The 16961-nt window shown below is 43.8% G+C and overlaps 1 protein-coding gene across 2 annotated transcripts in view; it reads right to left on the bottom strand.

The window, feature by feature from the left end:
* Positions 1-9262: 9262 nt before the first annotated feature.
* Positions 9263-16961, bottom strand: part of LOC311113579 (ubiquitin carboxyl-terminal hydrolase 34-like) — a 62344-nt gene continuing 54645 nt past the window's right edge. For both annotated transcript variants that reach the window (XM_084156827.1, XM_084156828.1), the window contains exons 67-78: positions 16526-16683; positions 15815-15893; positions 15135-15261; positions 14771-14878; positions 14408-14512; positions 13824-13948; positions 13226-13349; positions 13009-13088; positions 12680-12820; positions 12241-12387; positions 11225-11381; positions 9263-11006 (exon numbers count right to left, since the gene is read on the bottom strand). In XM_084156827.1, the coding sequence (XP_084012953.1) occupies positions 10225-11006; positions 11225-11381; positions 12241-12387; positions 12680-12820; positions 13009-13088; positions 13226-13349; positions 13824-13948; positions 14408-14512; positions 14771-14878; positions 15135-15261; positions 15815-15893; positions 16526-16683 (2133 nt within the window). In that variant the 3' untranslated portion in view covers positions 9263-10224. The remainder of the gene's footprint in view (positions 11007-11224; positions 11382-12240; positions 12388-12679; positions 12821-13008; positions 13089-13225; positions 13350-13823; positions 13949-14407; positions 14513-14770; positions 14879-15134; positions 15262-15814; positions 15894-16525; positions 16684-16961) is intronic.

Raw genomic sequence — 16961 nt, 5'->3', positions numbered from 1 at the left:
CGCTGATGGGGCAGCACCAACTTTTTGAAGGTTCTAGATTTGTTAATAAACAGGTTAATATTTTTACTAAATCAATGCAACAGGTTGCGATGATTAGATTACCGGAAAGGGGTTATGGGTTTATTAGTTTAAAAGGTGTCTATTCCACTTAATGGAACACGGTATTATCTGATGAGTGGGATTCTCTCTTCCAGGACTGATGGAAGTCCCCTACAGTATGTACAGTGGGGAAAAAAAGTATTTAGTCAGCCACCAATTGTGCAAGTTCTCCCACTTAAAAAGATGAGAGAGGCCTGTAATTTTCATCATAGGTACACGTCAACTATGACAGACAAAATGAGAAAAGTAAATCCAGAAAATCACATTGTAGGATTTTTTATGAATTTATTTGCAAATTATGGTGGAAAATAAGTATTTGGTCACCTACAAACAAGCAAGATTTCTGGCTCTCACAGACCTGTAACTTCTTCTTTAAGAGGCTCCTCTGTCCTCCACTCGTTTCCTGTATTAGTGGCACCTGTTTGAACTTGTTATCAGTATAAAAGACACCTGTCCATACCCTCAAACAGTCACACTCCAAACTCCACTATGGCCAAGACCAAAGAGCTGTCAAAGGACACCAGAAACAAAATTGACGACTGATCCGTGTAAAGGAAAGAATGAATGGGGCCATGTATCGTGAGATTTTGAGTGAAAACCTCCTTCCATCAGCAAGGGCATTGAAGATGAAACGTGGCTGGGTCTTTCAGCATGACAATGATCCCAAACACACCGCCCGGGCAACGAAGGAGTGGCTTCGTAAGATGCATTTCAAGGTCCTGGAGTGGCCTAGCCAGTCTCCAGATCTCAACCCCATAGAAAATCTTTGGAGGGAGTTGAAAGTCCGTGTTGCCCAGCGACAGCCCCAAAACATCACTGCTCTAGAGGAGATCTGCATGGAGGAATGGGCCAAAATACCAGCAACAGTGTGTGAAAACCTTGTGAAGACTTACAGAAAACGTTTGACCTGTGTCATTGCCAACAAAGGGTATATAACAAAGTATTGAGAAACTTTTGTTATTGACCAAATACTTATTTTCCACCATAATTTGCAAATAAATTCATTAAAAATCCTACAATGTGATTTTCCTGATTTTTTTCTCCTCATTTTGTCTGTCATAGTTGACGTGTAACTATGATGAAAATTACATGCCTCTCTCATCTTTTTAAGTGGGAGAACTTGCACAATTGGTGGCTGACTAAATACTTTTTTTCCCCACTGTATGTTAAGGGAGCCGTAGGAGACAACGTCTCAAACAATTTTTTAAATAGACGCCTAGGATCAAATATCACTGATTCTTTAAGGTGAGAAATTGATTATATTTGTGACTGACTAAAATATTACATTTAGAGGGGTAACAGGAACAATCTAAGGCGAAACAGCTATTACCTATGTCGTTGGACATCCAGTAACGATACCACGATAGTTTGACATGGAAAGAAATTGAGCTGATTTTGGGGTTCGATAATCCTTGTGAGAATTACAGACAATGAAGTCTAAATCAATTAAAAATACTCCTTGCAAACTCAGAGAACCTTGGGTGGTTTTCATCTTGTGAGAGATTTTATGTCATCTTATTCTGGAGTAGTCACAAGGAATTAGATTGAAACAAACGATTAATGGTTTGAGGGAGTACAGTGTAATTATCGTTGTCATGCTTGTTGCTGATTAAGAGTGAATGTTAACAACATGTATACTTTTTTCTTCCAGGAGAATGGGGTTTCATTATCTATTTTTCAGATGTTCTCATGTATGTGTTCTTGGGAAGAGCTGTTAGTTAAATTCGGCAGTTTATAAGGAGTAGGTCATAAATGGGAGCTATCAAATTAATTAAGGCCTGGCCATTTTTTATATATTTTTTAACCATATGGTTTGCAATTACTCACACACACAACCCACTTATTATGAAATGTTAGTTGGATAGGTTTTTTTGTGGTTTTAGTTGGGGTTTTCACGGGTTAGAAATTATATATCTTAAAGGGCCACACACATGGAATTTTCTGAAGTTATTATTTTCTGAGTCTTAATTAAACACGTGATTTCTTTGGATAAGAACTGTACTGAGGACTTACTGTACACCTGGGATATGAAATGTATGAAATGTTTGACTGTTTTTGGTGATTGGACTACTATGGTATGAAACACTTCTTTGAAGGGTTTGATTGACCTCAGACCTCTGTCCTGACCTTCTAGTGTGGTTTGATCACCCTCACTGGAAAGCCGAGAGACATTGGCTGATGAATTTAAGGTCATTTATAATACGAATGTGAAGGTCATTTATAATAATTGTAATTATGTAGAAGTTTATAGTTCCATTTTCTTATGATTGTATGGATACAAGTTTTTTCTTTATGGAGTTATTAAGGGTATTGATTCTTATTCAATTTGTTTTTTAAACCAGTAGTAGTATTGTTTTTTGTTTTTTATCCTGTACTCACATTATGAGTCATGGGTCCAAATGGGAATTACCAGTCCTCTGAAGTTTTTGGATTGAGGTGTACACACCTTGAGTGATATGTAAGAGTGTATCGAGTGATATATGAATGAGTGTATTGTTGTGTTTATTCTGTTGTGTTTTGATGCAAATCTCACCAGATTGGGTCTGCTTAATTGTTGGGTTAGAGGTCTAACTTCCTGATCCTGTGACTCTGAGGAGTAATCGACAGGGTGATAAGGAGAGTATATTGGAAAGTGGTATTAAGAATAATAGGTAAAAAATAATTTGTCATATCGTCAATGCATATATGGATTTCTTAGATTAGAAATGAACAACTAAACTGTTATGTTCTGTCCTCTCTCGAGGTTACTACAGATGGTGTCTTGATGCATAACAGGGTTAATTTGGTCAAGAACGGTGTGAACCTCAAAACCCCCTCTAACCGGCTGAAGAGGAGCAACAATGGCGTTGAATACAGCCCTGTCCAGCACCACTTCTACCGAGAGACCTGAATCAGAGCTAGCAACCGGTTTACAGCATCCAATCGAGGCTATCAACTGCCTTTTCTCTCATGCCTTTTCTTACGGGAGTGTGACAGGAGTCCACGTGGAGTGAGCATGGAGAGAGATCCGTTCAAACAAAACACGTCTCATGTTGCTGGTATACTGGTTGGCAAATGGACAAGACAGAATGGGGGGTAGAGATGGTAGCTGCTCAGGTGAGACATTGAAATTTGGACATTATCATGGGCCATCCACATTGAACTATGAAGCTATCTGAAGAACATAATGAAGAGATGCCAGAAGATTGAGTGAAGGAAGGGGTTGGTCAACTGTGCCCGTAATTGATATGGACTTATCTAAAATTGTTATTTGTGGTCAGATTGATGGAGGATGTCTATACTCTCTCTCGCTTTCCCAGATGCTTAGTTAATTTCATTCCGATCTCCTTTGCATTATTGTAGCCTTTTCTGTAGCCTGTCAACTATGTGTCTGTCTATCCCTGTTCTCTCCTCTCTGCACAGGCCATACAAACGCTTCACACGGCGTGGCTGCTGCCACTCTAATCTGGTGGTCCCTGCGCGCACGACCCACGTGGAGTTCCAGGTCTCCAGTAGCCTCTGGAACTGCCATTCTGCGGCCAACAAGGCAGAGTTAATCTCAGCCTATGCCACCCTCCAGTCCCTCGACTTCTTGGCGCTGACGGAAACATGGATTACCACAGAAAACACTGCTACTCCTACTGCTCTTTCCTCGTCTGATCATGTGTTCTCGCATACCCCGAGAGCATCTGGACATCGCGGCGGTGGCACAGGAATCCTCATCTCTCCCAAGTGGACATTCTCTCTTTTCCCCCTGACCCATCTGTCTATCTCCTCATTTGAATTCCTTGCTGTCACAGTCACTAGCCCATTCAAGCTTAGCATCCTTGTCATTTATCGCCCTCCAGGTTCCCTTGGAGAGTTCATCAATGAGCTTGACGCCTTGATAAATTCCTTTCCTGAGGATGGCTCACCCCTCACAGTTCTGGGTGACTTCAACCTCCCTACGTCTGCCTTTGACTCATTTCTCTCTGCCTCCTTCTTTCCACTCCTTTCCTCTTTTGACCTCACCCTCACACCGTCCCCCCCTACTCACAAGGCAGGCAATACGCTTGACCTCATCTTTACTAGATGCTGTTCTTCTACTAATCTCACTGCAACTCCCCTCCAAGTCACCGACCACTACTTCGTATCCTTTTCTCTCTCACTCTCCTCCAACACTACTCACTCTGCCCCTACTCAGATGGTAATGTGCCGTTGCAACCTTTGCTCTCTCTCTCCCGCTACTCTCTCCTCTTCCATCCTATCATCTCTTCCCTCTGCTAAATCCTTCTCCCTCCAATCTCCTGATTCTGCCTCCTCAACCCTCCTCTCCTCCCTCTCTGAATCTTTTGACTCTCTATGTCCCCCCTATCCTCCCGGCCGGCTCGGTCCTCCCCTCCTGCTCCGTGGCTTGACGATTCATTGCGAGCTCACAGAACAGGGCTCCGGGCAGCCGAGCGGAAATGGAAGAAAACTAGACTCCCTGCGGACCTGTCATCTTTCCACTCCCTCCTCTCCACCTCCTCCTCCTCCCCCTCCCTCTCTGTGGATGAATTCGTCAACCATTTTGAAAATAAGGTTGATGACATCCGATCCTCATTTATTAATTCAAATGACACCGCTGGTCCTGCTCACACTGCCCTACCCTATGCTTTAACTTCTTTCTCCCCTCTCTCTCCAGATGAAATCTTGTGACTTGTGATGGCCGGCCGCCCAACAACCTGCCCGCTTGACCCTATCCCCTCCTCTCTTCTCCAGACCATTTCCGGAGACCTTCTCCCTTACCTCACCTCGCTCATCAACTCATCCTTGTCCGCTGGCTATGTCCCTTCCATCTTCAAGAAAGCGAGAGTTGCACCCCTCCTCAAAAAACCTAAACTCGATCCCTCCGATGTCAACAACTACAGACCAGTATCCCTTCTTTCTTTTCTCTCCAAAACTCTTGAGCGTGCCGTCTATAGCCAACTCTCCTGCTATCTCTCTCAGAATGACCTTCTTGATCCAAACCAGTCAGGTTTCAAGACTGGTCATTCAACTGAGACTGCTCTTCTCTGTGTCACGGAGGCTTTCCGCACTGCTAACGCTAACTCTCTCTTCTCTGCTCTCATCCTTCTAGACCTATCTGCTGCCTTTGATATTGTGAACCATCAGATCCTCCTCTCCACCCTCTCCGAGTTGGGCATCTCCGGCGTGGCTCACTCTTGGATTGCGTCCTACCTGACAGGTCGCTCCTACCAGGTGGCGTGGCGAGAATCTGTCTCCGCACCACGTGCTCTCACCACTGGTGTCTCCCAGGGCTCAGTTCTAGGCCCTCTCCTATTCTCTCTATACACCAAGTCACTTGGCTCTGTCATATCCTCACATGGTCTCTCCTATCATTGCTACGCAGATGACACACAATTAATCTTCTCCTTTCCTAACCAAGTGGCGAATTGCATCTCTGCATGTCTGGCAGACATATCAGTGTGGATGTCGGATCACCACCTCAAGCTGAACCTCGGCAAGACGGAGCTGCTCTTCCTCCCGGGGAAGGACTGCCCGCTCAATGATCTTGCCATCACGGTTGACAACTCTGTTGTGTCCTCCTCCCAGATTGCAAAGAACCTTGGCGTGACCCTGGACAACACCCTGTCGTTCTCCGCTAACATCAAAGCGGTGACCCGATCCTGTAGGTTTATGCTCTACAACATTCGCAGAGTACGACCCTACCTTACACAGGAAGCGGCACAGGTCCTAATCCAGGCACTTGTCATCGCCCGTCTGGATTACTGCAACTCGCTGTTGGCTGGGCTCCCTGCCTGTGCCATTAAACCCCTACAACTCATCCAGAACGCTGCAGCTCGTCTGGTGTTCAACCTTCCAAAGTTCTCTCACGTCACCCCGCTCCTCCGCACACTCCACTGGCTTCCAGTTGAAGCTCGCATCTGCTACAAGACCATGGTGCTTGCCTACGGAGCTGTGAGGGGAACGGCACCTCCTTACCTTCAGGCTCTGATCAGTCCCTACACCCAAATGAGGGCATTGCATTCTTCCACCTCTGGCCTGCTGGTCCCCCTACCTCTGCGGAAGCACAGTTCCCGCTCAGCCCAGTCAAAACTGTTCGCTGCTCTGGCACCCCAATGGTGGAACAAGCTCCCTCACGACGCCAGGACAGCGGAGTCACTGACCACCTTCCGGAGACACTTGAAACCCTACCACTTTAAGGAATACCTGGGATAGTATAAAAGTAATTATTCTATCCCCCCCCTACAAAAATATTTTAAAATTAAAAAATTAAAAAAATAAATAAAAAACATGGTAAAGTGGTTGTCCCACTGGCTATCATAAGGTGAATGCACCAATTTGTAAGTCGCTCTGGATAAGAGCGTCTGCTAAATGACGTAAATGTAAATGTATACACTTCTGCTACATTTATAGTACTAACAATGCATTGAGATAATGATCTGTAGTTATTCTCCTTATGAGGAAATTAATACTGGAATTATGGATATTAATGTAGGTTAATTTGGGTGTACATTCTACCAGAGTTAATGTGTGCTAAGTTGAGGGTTTTTAACTTTGAGTGATAGGACCCATGTGAGTCACTGAGCATTGTCATTCTAAATTTGGGTTGGGATAATTCATTTGGATATGTTGATGATTTTTCAGTAGACTATAGTTACATTTCTTCAGACTCAATGGACTATAATATAAACATAGTTAATCAACGAACACAGAGCTAGAGTTAAACATTGGTACAGCTATGTTGCTATGCAAGAACTTAATTGGTTCCTCTCACGGGATTAGGTGTGTGACATAGGAATCTTTCTTCTCTCTTCATCTGACCTCGGGTCGAATTCCTCGCTCCTACCTAATCCAAGGCTATCCTGATTTATCAGTGACTGAAACCAGTGTTATCCTTTGGCTCTATCCTAAGGCATATTCCTGGAATGACGTCAGGGATGAACAGAGTTCAGACTAAACATAGTACCCACTCAAATATCAGCTACTGTAAATGCATCTTCTGTATTTGATGTGTGTGTAAAGGGACGACCGAGGGACGAGTTTCCAGAACTAGATATTGGGTTCTTACGAGCTTCTCAATGTCTCATGATGGTTGAGAACATGGGAGGAGACTTCATATTTCTAAACTAGGAATCCTACCGATTCCAGGGTTCTTTTGGTGTTGTGGTAAAAAATATATGGACTAATCTTCATACACTATGGAGTGTGTACTTTAAACAATCTTCTTTACGTGGTTCAGCCTGTTGAATTTGTACATAAAAACATTACGGGGCGTCGATCTACAAGGGAGACTTCAGAACTTATGGGTTATGTATATTTAAGGAATTCGGATTCGATTGATTTGGCTACAAGATACAATGCAATACCTCAAGATAAGGAAATATTTACACATACTCAGTTAAGACTATTTTTGGGAATACGGAATTACAATATTCCAATCATTATCTCATAGCATTGACGCGTCATGACGTTGCTAGCGGTTAATGTAACAGATGGGTTTTCAAGCAATTGGGTCTGAAATGGCACTCAGACATATAATAGACATACATGTAATTGATAATCGCATAGCATTAGATGCTATTACAACAGCTCAAGGGGGAGTGTACGCGATTGTAGGGGGAGATACATGTTGTACATACCATCAGACTCTGAAGGTCTTGGGAATTTAACTAAAGCTATGGGTCATATTAGAGAAATACAGGATGGGATTAGAAACACTAATCGAGAAGCAAGGATATTCATATACCTCTATTGTAGTCTACAGGTAAATTAGAAATAATAATGAATCAATGTATTTTCTTGGATGATGTCATGATAATAAACATTCATTTGCATTTGTTTTTTGTTTGCCTGTTTAAGAGGATGGTATAGTTGAAAATGATGTATACAAGTGTTATTTACAATGGTCTAGGTGGGATTGTTCCTTATATATCAGTAAGGTTGACTACATAAATATTTAGTGTGAATATATATATATTAGTAAGTAATGTATTGATATTTTACTCAGGCCGAGTCAATCTAGGTTTGAGATGTTTGATCATGCATGATCCAGATGACTGATTAAATATATTGAGAATCTGGTTGGATTCAGGTATGGAGAATGTAGAGGGGGATGATTTCTCAGCTATATGGCATAGTTTAGACTCCAATCATATGTATCCCACTAAGGGAGAATATTTTTTATTTTGGAAATCAAGTTGTGTGAATTGTTTAGTTAAAGTAATGTCATATCTGGGGAATTTTTACTTACAACAGAAAAAGAAAGAAAATGGGGGAACTGATATGTGTTTACACAGGAGTTGTTAATGTGTTCAAGCCATTTATTTAAGTCACTGGTGGGTGCCAGAAAGTCTGAGTGCCTGGAAGGCTGGGGGGCCACTGGTGTTAATCTTAGAATGAGGACGTGATGGAATGTCCTGACTGGGGTGCAAGATGATACCATTGTAGTTGAGTGTCACCCAATAATGGTTGGCAAGAATTGGTTTACAATGCAGTATATAAACTGAGAGATCTCTGTGTCTGTCATTCGGATAGTAAGGGGCAACTCACGTGCAGCTTGCTATGTTGAATCCGGTACCGTATTATTAAATACATTGTATCAACTCTCCATCTAAGTGTTTAATTATATTCTTGCATCCTGAATCTCTTGATACCAGAGAACCCATCATAACAAGTACCCTGTAACAAATCAATACAAACATTTTACAGAGAGGATGGTTATGATGAAATACTATCACACACACAATGGTCTCTCAAGACCAGGATTGGGAAACGTACAGTAACCGCATGTCCTCATTTTCAAGACTGTGTATCCGTTTCAAAACAATGATCTAGCATTGAGGTGTGCAGGACTTACACTGTCACAACATATGACCCAGTCAGACAGATTGTTAAGGTATAAAGCAAAACCGGACAGAGTAAAAAAACAAGAGCAGAGCTGATAATAGCGGCCATTTTGTGTCACAGTCTCCCCACAGATCTCTCTCGAAACTGCTGCAGTCTAAGGACCAGGTTACTCTTGAAAACATACTCCATCTAAATGGGATACATTTGGTTTGATAAAGACAAGGTTCAATTAAAATGGATTGTTGTTTTTCACAGCAGTGTAGCAGAATAAGTCTGGAAACATTCTAGTAAACCTTACGATCATGGTGAAGGCTGTTTGGGGGATCCTTAAAACAATAAGTCAATCACAATGCTAAATGAATCTGATTTAATCCAGGATATGAGGATGCTATAGAAAAAATGATCATAGCTCATTGTAGCTCATAATTATACATATCGCAATTTTTATTAATTTATCCTATATCGAAATAAATAAAAAAAGAAACAAAACAACCAGAAGAAGCAAGAATGACATAATTGATGATGGAATGTATTTTCAGTAAATAAAATAAAGCTCCAACTGTTACACCACGTGTGCTTTATTTCACCCACAGATATCGTGTCAAATAAAGCACCATTATATATATATATAAAGTTATATATATATAGTTTTCATATACACCGCCAGGCAACAACTAGAGAAGATTCTTTACAGAATCAAGTTTCTTGTGGTTCTTTTTTAATGTACAGGTAAACTTAGTTTGGATATTAACCACAGAAAAAAAGGCAACTTTTGCCTCGTTCATAAAGTACAAAACTGGCACAAAGGACACCATTTTATACAGAGTAAAAATGCAATAAAATTAAATTGCATACAGAAGACTAAAATTACTGTAAACCTTTCCCCGTTACAGCAACCTCAAACAAATAAATCACTTCAAAAATAACACAGAAATCAGTAAAAAACAAATTATTTTTGCCCTTAGAAAAAAATGTGCTGTAGTTTTTTTTAGAACTTGATCTTTTTTGTCCAATGGATCGGAGGCTGTGCATGTTTATCGTCATTTCGTAGCATGCCGTCTAGCCTTCTTCTGCCATTGAAGCTGGGGAGTAGAGATCACGTGACATACCGGAGCACAAGAGCCAACCGATAGAAGCACATCAGCAGAGGCCAACGCAACACATACAGCAAAGGGAAACGACAAACGAAAGGATGAAAACACATAAAATAAAAGTGTTAAACGAAAGAGCATAATTCATTTAGAGAAAATAAAATAACATTAGAAAAAAAAGACTTTAAAAGGGCTCATGGTGCTGAGAGCAATGATGGTGATGTCACGAGGAGGCGGGGCAGGGCCCTTTCCCAGATAGTTTTGTAACCACAGCGATGGTGGCCTCCACTGTCCTGTAGAGCATTTCCAGCGTGTCCGGAGGAGGGGCCGAGTTTATCAGAGCCTGCGAGGGGGCGTGGCTACTGCACCCTGGGACCTCTGGCCCCTCTCCTGCCAGCCCCAGGGCAGATGGGAAGGCCAGGTCCTCCGAGGCCAGGGCGGCAGAGCCTCCACAAGTCTTAGAGCCCATCTCCCTCTCCTCTGTCTCATCCATTGCCGCCGTTGCTTCCCTCCTCCTCTCTTCCTCCTCCGCTCCTGCCATGGCTGCCTGCTGAGTCTGAGAAGACTGCGGCTCCTCCCCTCCCTGTCCGCCGCCGCCGTACGACAACTCCCCTGTCTCTGGGAGGGAGGAAGAGGATGATGATGAGGAAGACGAGGAAGAGGAAGCCTCCATCTTCTCCTCCTTGGGGGAGGTGTCCCCGGCGGGTTGGCTGCAACTGGTGGCAGCGGTAGGATCTGGTGAGGGCAGGTCGTGCTCGGTTCCTGGGTCGATGAGGGACGAGGAGTCCCGCGTCTCTGTGTCTGAGGTGCTGGTGGGAGTCAGCGCCTCCTGGTGCTCCGGCTTCAGCTCGACACATGGGGGGAGGGAGGAGGAGGTGGAGGCGGCGCAGGTGGGTCCGGATTTGGTCACACCCCCGGTGCTGGTGCCAGCGCTGGTGCCCTCCCCGGGGCCGTCGTCGCTACTCATCCGCCGGCGCTTCACTGGGGTGGCGCCCTCCTCCTCCGCTGAGAGACAGAAGAAACTCAGGTGATTAACCTTCACATCTGTGTACAGGTACTACTATCATTTCCCAACGAGTTTAAATGATACAGAGTCCAACCCTGTTCTCTGCTTACACTATTATGTGACAATATGCTGAAAGGGACATTTGACTACCACCAATGCATTTCAATTCTTTCATCAATGTTTGTGACAGGATACTGTATGCATGCGTGTATAGTACCTTTGGCCTTGCGGTCCTTGGCCTCCTGTTGGAGCGTGCTGCGTTGCTGCACACAGCCGCTACACTTGGACAGCAACTCCTGCAGGGCCGGGCCCAGAGCCGGGTCCAACGCCTGGGGGGTGTGTATGGACAACATCAACGCCAACGCTCGCAGGTCCTAAAGAGAGGGAGGGAGAGGGACAGAAGATTTGTGATTATCTAGTAGAGAATAGGATTTGAACAGGGAATGACAATCTAGTAAGGCATGACATTGGAATTAACGAGTAAAGCATGAATAGTGCATGAATAAGGCCTGAGTAGAGCATGAAACAGAATATGAAAAAGGGATGAATAGCATGTGAATAAGGTATGAACAGAGTATTAACAGAATGTGAATAAGGCATGAACAGTGTTTTAACAGAATGTGAATAAGGCATGAACAGTGTATTAACAGAATGTGAATAAGGCATGAACAGTGTATTAACAGAATGTGAATAAGGCATGAATAGTGTATCAACAGAATGTGAATAAGGCATGAACAGTGTATTAACAGAATGTGAATAAGGCATGAACAGTGTATTAACAGAATGTGAATAAGGCATGAATAGTGTATCAACAGAATGTGAATAAGGCATGAATAGTGTATTAACAGAATGTGAATAAGGCATGAACAGTGTATTAACAGAATGTGAATAAGGCATGACTAGTGTATCAACAGAATGTGAATAAGGCATGACTAGTGTATTAACAGAATGTGAATAAGGCATGACTAGTGTATTAACAGAATGTGAATAAGGCATGAGTAGTGTATTAACAGAATGTGAATAAGGCATGAATAGTGTATTAACAGAATGTGAATAAGGCATGACTAGTGTATTAACAGAATGTGAATAAGGCATGACTAGTGTATTAACAGAATGTGAATAAGGCATGAATAGTGTATTAACAGAATGTGAATAAGGCATGACTAGTGTATTAACAGAATGTGAATAAGGCATGAATAGTGTATTAACAGAATGTGAATAAGGGGTACTGACAGCGTTGAGGAGGCCGCTGGTCTTGCTCAGCTCCAGGCGGTGCGAGGCCAGCTCGGGCTGTAGGCTGTGGTACTCGTTCAGCAGGTTGGTCACCAGCAGACTGATCAGGTTGGCGCAGCTGGGGCCCGACAGCACCTGGCTCTGGACCTGAGAGATGACACACACTTACGGTCATGCACTCGCAAGGCCCATCAACTTGGTATTTAAAGTAGCAAGCGGTTAGCCTGAGTGCCAGATCAGATTATGCAGTCTTGCCAACATCATTGCGGTTACAAGACGGCAAAACAGATCTGGGACTCAGGCTAGCATGGACTTAGCAAAACCAACCTTGGTAAAGGGTTGCATGTCGTCATTGGATGCATAAATGACATTACAGGCTATAAACAGGCTAAAGCAGAGGCGGTCAACGTTGAAATAAACGGATGTTAGAGATGGCTACCTTGTGCAGGAAGCAGGTGAGGAAGGAGTAGGCCATGTTGTTGTTGAGAAAGGTCCTCTCGTCCATCAGGATGCACTTGATGTACTCGCCGAATGCCGGGTCCTCGCACAGAAGCTTCACACACGTCTTAGCAAGGGCCGACTACAGAACAGCATAGGAGATGTCAGTGACAATGTACGGTAAAGTGTGTTTGTATATTGTGATGTGTGTTAAGTGTGTTTGTAAGTGAGAGAAATATAATGCATATGTGTCTGAGTACTTTGTGTGAGTGCGCGTGACTGTGTATTTGAGTGAGTGTTTAAGTGTGTGTGTAAGTGTGTGTTATTTACCTGAGACTGGCAAAGCTCCGTCCACAGCTTGGGGAAGAGGGCCAAGTGCAGAGGCAAGCCCTCGTACGCTATCAGGACACCTGGAGTCAGACAGATATGGTCACATTGGAGACCCACCAGATACAGACACAACCACACAGCACAGCCCTCTTTAGTCATTAGATATAGTAGCATTAGAACTACATCAATACAAACACACATATAAACCCCCACTTACTTAGTTTGACAAGGGTCTCGGTGAACTTCTCGCAGTTGATGGCGACTCGACACAGCAGGTGGATGAACTGGTGGTAGGAGAGGAAGTAGTCTAGGAGCATCCGGTCATACACCTCATCTTTACCCTGAGAGAGAGAGAGAGAGAGAGACGTGGCCGTTTATGATCCTTCTCAATGATAGGAAGAAGACCACACTAGTGCAAATATACACATGGAATGAACAGACCTTGAATTGTGAAGAAACATAAATAGAGTAACTTCATTTTCCCAAGAGGGAACTTCAGTTGTGGCACTACTGGGCACCATTTCCACTTCTACAATCATTATTTTAAACAGGTAGGACAGATTGTCTTTATCTTACATTAACCTTTACTTAGCCAGGTAAGCTATCGAGAACAATCTCTCTTACAATAATAACCTGGGGTGAGATTCCCTAAAAACATAAAGATCTTTAGCATTAAGACCACTGTTCTCTCTATTACCTACCATCAAACTTAAGATGATCTTTGTGCCAAAGATAGTCTTTATGTATTTAAGGAAACGACAAACTGGCCAAGAGACATGAGACACAAAGCAGTGGTTTTATACAGAGACACACACCTTGCTGGTCTCCACCATGGAAGGCAGGAGACACATGTTGAGTTCAGGTCTGGGGGGTCTGATATTGTTCTTGCCTCCCATCAGCTTGATGTTCTCTCTGCAGGGCAGGTAAGGCCCAAAGGACACTGTGTACAAAGATAGTCAGATTCAGACAAATCACAGAGGGACAAATCCTACCTGGACTTACACAAATCTACATCAACATTTATGCCAATGGGAGATTTGGACAAAAAGACTCAGCCGGCAGTGATTCCATGTTTTTTTTGTTTCTTTCTAGCTATCTGTAGGACAGTAGAGTGACTGCCTCAGGCACGGAGAGGACAGGACAGTCAAAGACTCCCCGTTACTCTGGCATGCACTTGGAGAACCAGAGTCTACAGACAGAGCCAGGGTCCTTAGGATAGCATGCTGTTACATATAATATGTGAACTGTGTAGTAGTAGTATTCATCACTATTATTATTTTCATGATTGCTTGTGTTTGTCGTCATTAACTTTCATCAGTACATACGACACGTTATTAGTTGCAGTAATCAACCCAGTGCAGTGTACAGAGGTATAGCGTAGCAGTTGAGGGAGACTCACTGGGGATGTTGCTGTGGTGGTAGGTGCAGTGGTTGTGCTGCAGGAAGGGCACCAGCGTATGCAGGAAGTCATGGGGACTCAACAGGACCAGCTCCTTCAGAACATCTGGAGGGGGAACAGAAATACACAGGAACTATTAGTGACATGACATCTCATATTACCATACAACAACAAGAACTGGTTTTATTCCCTAGAGTGTTTGGAATTGTTCCAAAGGTCTATTGCATATACTATGTGGAATAGTTTAGAGGGGAAATGTGGTAAAATATTATCCAAACTGTGTGTGTGTGTGTGTGTGTGTGTGTGTGTGTGTGTGTGTGTGTGTGTGTGTGTGTGTGTGTGTGTGTGTGTGTGCGCTGTTACCCAGGCAGGCGTTGCGGAGCTCCGGAGGGCTGTAGGAGTTGAGGAGGGTGAGCAGCTTGTGGGCAAAGTCGATCCTTTCCTGCCACTGGATAAGAGCCTGCTTCACGTCTATAGGAGAAGAAAACAGGATATACAGAGTCTTTACATCAGGGTCCCTTAATAAAGGCAAGTAACTGAGCTCTGGTTAACAAAAGTAAGGCTCTGTCAAAAGAACGCAGGGCTTATTCACAAGGGGGCGAATCCTAACTTGTTCACTTAGTCACGCATTGATGTCAATGGGAGACAGAACATTTGACTTGGAGATTAGGTTTCGCTACAAGGTAGGAGGTCAGAGAGGAGGGGGAGTGAGGGTATTTTTGCTGACCTTTGCGCTGCAGATAGGGCCGCGTGGCCTTGAGCACCGACAGGAAGATGGACAGCAGCTCCACCAGGTCCCCCGTCACATGACACGCCGTGGCCTCGTGGTACATCATGTGCAGGGTGTTGAACGACTGCAGGAAGCAGAGAGAGAGAGCGAGAGAGGGGCACGTCAAATGACAGGCAACGGTTTATGCTAGAACCCTTGGCCTAAGAAATTAAACCTACATTGACACTTAACTTTCCTACAATTTACAGTTAAATAATAATATTTTACTGGATACAGTTCACAATGAAGAAACTTCATCACAAACTACCAACATCATGTGCAGGGTGTTGAATGACTGCAGGATGGAGAGAGAGGGAGGGGCATGTCAAATGACCGGTAATGATTTATGTAACAGCTATGTCATGATAAACCTCTATGGACACCCTTTAGATTGTGAAACTTAAAAAATATATATATAACATTTCTTATATTGGATACAGAATAAACTACATTAAAACGCAGAGTGATGAACGAGACTTGAAAACGTGGCAACACGAGTCTACCCCCAACCCCACTTTCCTAAAACAAACTTAAAATGATATTCACATAGGAGCCAGTGAAACAATGCAATGTATAAATGGTTCAATATAAGCCTAATAACCATCATTAGTAAATGTGAGTAGCATGTCTTGTCATACCTCTGTCATGAGGATGAGTCCTCTGTTGAAGACCACCAGTAGTCTGTCCTCATCGTTCTCCAATAACACACGGAAGGCACTGGGAAGGAGGACACAAAACACAGTTCTATTATATAATAGACATGACTATATTTCACATATCATTCATTTCAAAAGTAAGACATTGCCCATATGATTCTCTAAAAGGCATCAGACATTTCTCTGGTTAAGTTGCCGTGTGTTCATATTTTAAAACTATGCAGATGCTTTGTATCTGGGCCGTGTTCATTAGGGCATGCAACGGAAAATGTTTTAAAACATATTATATATTTACATATTATGCCATTTAGCAGACGCTTTTATCCAAAGCGACTTACAGTCATGTGCGCATACATTTTTACTTATGGGTGGTCCCGGGGATCGAACCCACTACCCTGGCGTTACAAGCGCCATGCTCTACCAGCTGAGCTACAGAGGACCACAGAAATGATTGTGTTCTATTGGACAATTCCAGGTAGTCCCTGTTTCAGTCCGTTTCCTTCCATTTGGTGCCTTATGAACATGACCCTGGTTGCAGGTGTGAGTTCCCCTCTGTGTGCGCGCCTGTTCCCCTCTGTGTGCGCGCCTGTTCCCCTCTGTGTGCGCGCCTGTTCCCCTCTGTGTGCGCGCCTGTTCCCCTCTGTGTGCGCGCCTGTTCCCCTCTGTGTGCGCGCCTGTTCCCCTCTGTGTTACCTGATGAGTGTGGTCCAGCAGGAGCGTCCGTCCAAGCAGCGAAGGTAGCAGCTGATGGTGGTCTTCTTAAACTGCTTGACGTCCTCCAGCTCCTCCTCCCTCATGTCCGACCTCTGGGCCACAAACAGCTGCATCAGGTTGAACAGTTCCTCCACCGCCTGCAGGGGGACAGACCCACACCAGACAGTGGTCAGAGATGCAACAGAGACCCCATCCAGAAACATCCCCCAGGCCTATCCCCTACTCCCTAATATTATCCATCAGGCCTATCCCCTACTCCCTAATATTATCCATCAGGCCTATCCCCTACTCCCTAATATTATCCATCTGATCTTTTCATGAAGTGACTAGTGGATGTTTCTGGACAGGGCACAAGAGACAAGTGAATCGCCTGAGGGGTCACAGACATAGGCACTATAACAGAGGGGTAGATAGT

This window comes from Coregonus lavaretus (genome assembly GCF_964263955.1).
Source record: "Coregonus lavaretus genome assembly, chromosome: 40".
In the NCBI taxonomy this organism is placed as follows: Eukaryota; Metazoa; Chordata; class Actinopteri; order Salmoniformes; family Salmonidae; genus Coregonus; species Coregonus lavaretus.
The sequence above is the reverse complement of the archived record's forward strand: the minus strand, read 5'-3'. Positions and strand labels throughout refer to the sequence as shown.